We start from the raw sequence: 1,188 nt of genomic DNA, 5'->3' as shown, positions 1-1,188 counted from the left end.
GGTTAACCGTTCCCTGTCAATTCTCATTTGCTGGAATGCTGGATAGTACAGGATGTCTGCTGAGCTGCCATTGTTGGTGAGAACCCGATGCATGTTATAATCCCCTATTTGCAGGCTGACCACAAGTGCGTCGTCATGAGGATGGTGAAGTCTCCGAGCGTCATCCTCTGAAAATCCTATGACGGGGTTATCTATTAGCGGCATCTTTGGTATGGATCCTGTGAGTTGGACACTATGGACCATCCTGAGGTAGGTTTTGCGGGCTTTCTTGGAAGATCCGGCTGTGGCTGTGCCCCCTACGATCATTCTTATGTCCCCTATAGGTGGTCTAGGGCACTCATTCTCCCGTTGCGGGGCCTGTTCCTTCGGCGTATCGGTTCTTTCCCTGCTGATGAACCTCTGTAGCTTCCCTTGCCTGATAAGGGCCTCAATCTGCTACTTCAAGTCGTAGTAGTTGGCTATGTCATGCCCGTGGTCTCGGTGAAAGCGATAATACTTGTCTCTTGGCCTTTTGTTGGGATCTCCCTTTAATTTACCAGGGAATGTCAATGCTCCCTCATCTTTGATTTGCATCAATACTTGATCGATCGGGGCAGTTAATGGGGTAAAATTGGTGAACCTTCTAGTTGGGGGTCTAGGGCGCTTTTCATCTCGTTAATCCCCGGTTCTAGCAACTTTTCGCCCCCTATCTTGTCGCGCGTCCTCCTGCCTCTCCCTCTTCTTAGGCTTTACCTCGCGGGCTAGCAATGCATCTTCTGCATTCATGCATTTGGTAGCTCTGTAGAGCACGTCCATCATGGTCTTCGGGTCATTCTTGTATAAAGAAAACAAAAACTTACCCTTTCGTAGCCCGCTAGTAAATGCAGCTACGAGTATCTTATCATCAGCTTCGTCAATTGAAAGGGCTTCTTTGTTGAAACGAGTTATGTAGGCCCGCAGCGTCTTGTCTTCTCGCTGCTTGATGCTCATTAAGCACGCGGTGGACCTTTTGTACCGATGTCCGCCTATGAAGTGCGAGGTGAACTAGGCGCTCAACTCCTTGAAAGTATTAATGGAGCTTGGTGTCAATCTACTGAACCAAACCCTCGCAGGGCCCTTCAGCGTGGTTGGGAATGCCCTACACATGATCTCGTCTGGTACCCCTTGAAGGTGCATCAGGGTCTTGAAAGTCTCTAGATGATCGAGGGG

At 49.4% G+C, this 1,188-nt stretch overlaps 1 protein-coding gene across 1 annotated transcript; it reads right to left on the bottom strand.

The window, feature by feature from the left end:
• Positions 1 to 654: 654 nt before the first annotated feature.
• LOC115964235 lies at positions 655 to 969 on the bottom strand. The gene has a single exon (XM_031083592.1). It carries the CDS (start codon positions 967 to 969, stop codon positions 655 to 657), a length of 315 nt encoding a protein of 104 aa, XP_030939452.1.
• Between the last annotated feature and the right edge of the window lie 219 nt (positions 970 to 1,188).

The sequence above is a fragment of the Quercus lobata genome, chromosome 10 (assembly GCF_001633185.2).
Source record: "Quercus lobata isolate SW786 chromosome 10, ValleyOak3.0 Primary Assembly, whole genome shotgun sequence".
Taxonomy (NCBI): domain Eukaryota; kingdom Viridiplantae; phylum Streptophyta; class Magnoliopsida; order Fagales; family Fagaceae; genus Quercus; species Quercus lobata.
The sequence above is the reverse complement of the archived record's forward strand: the minus strand, read 5'-3'. Positions and strand labels throughout refer to the sequence as shown.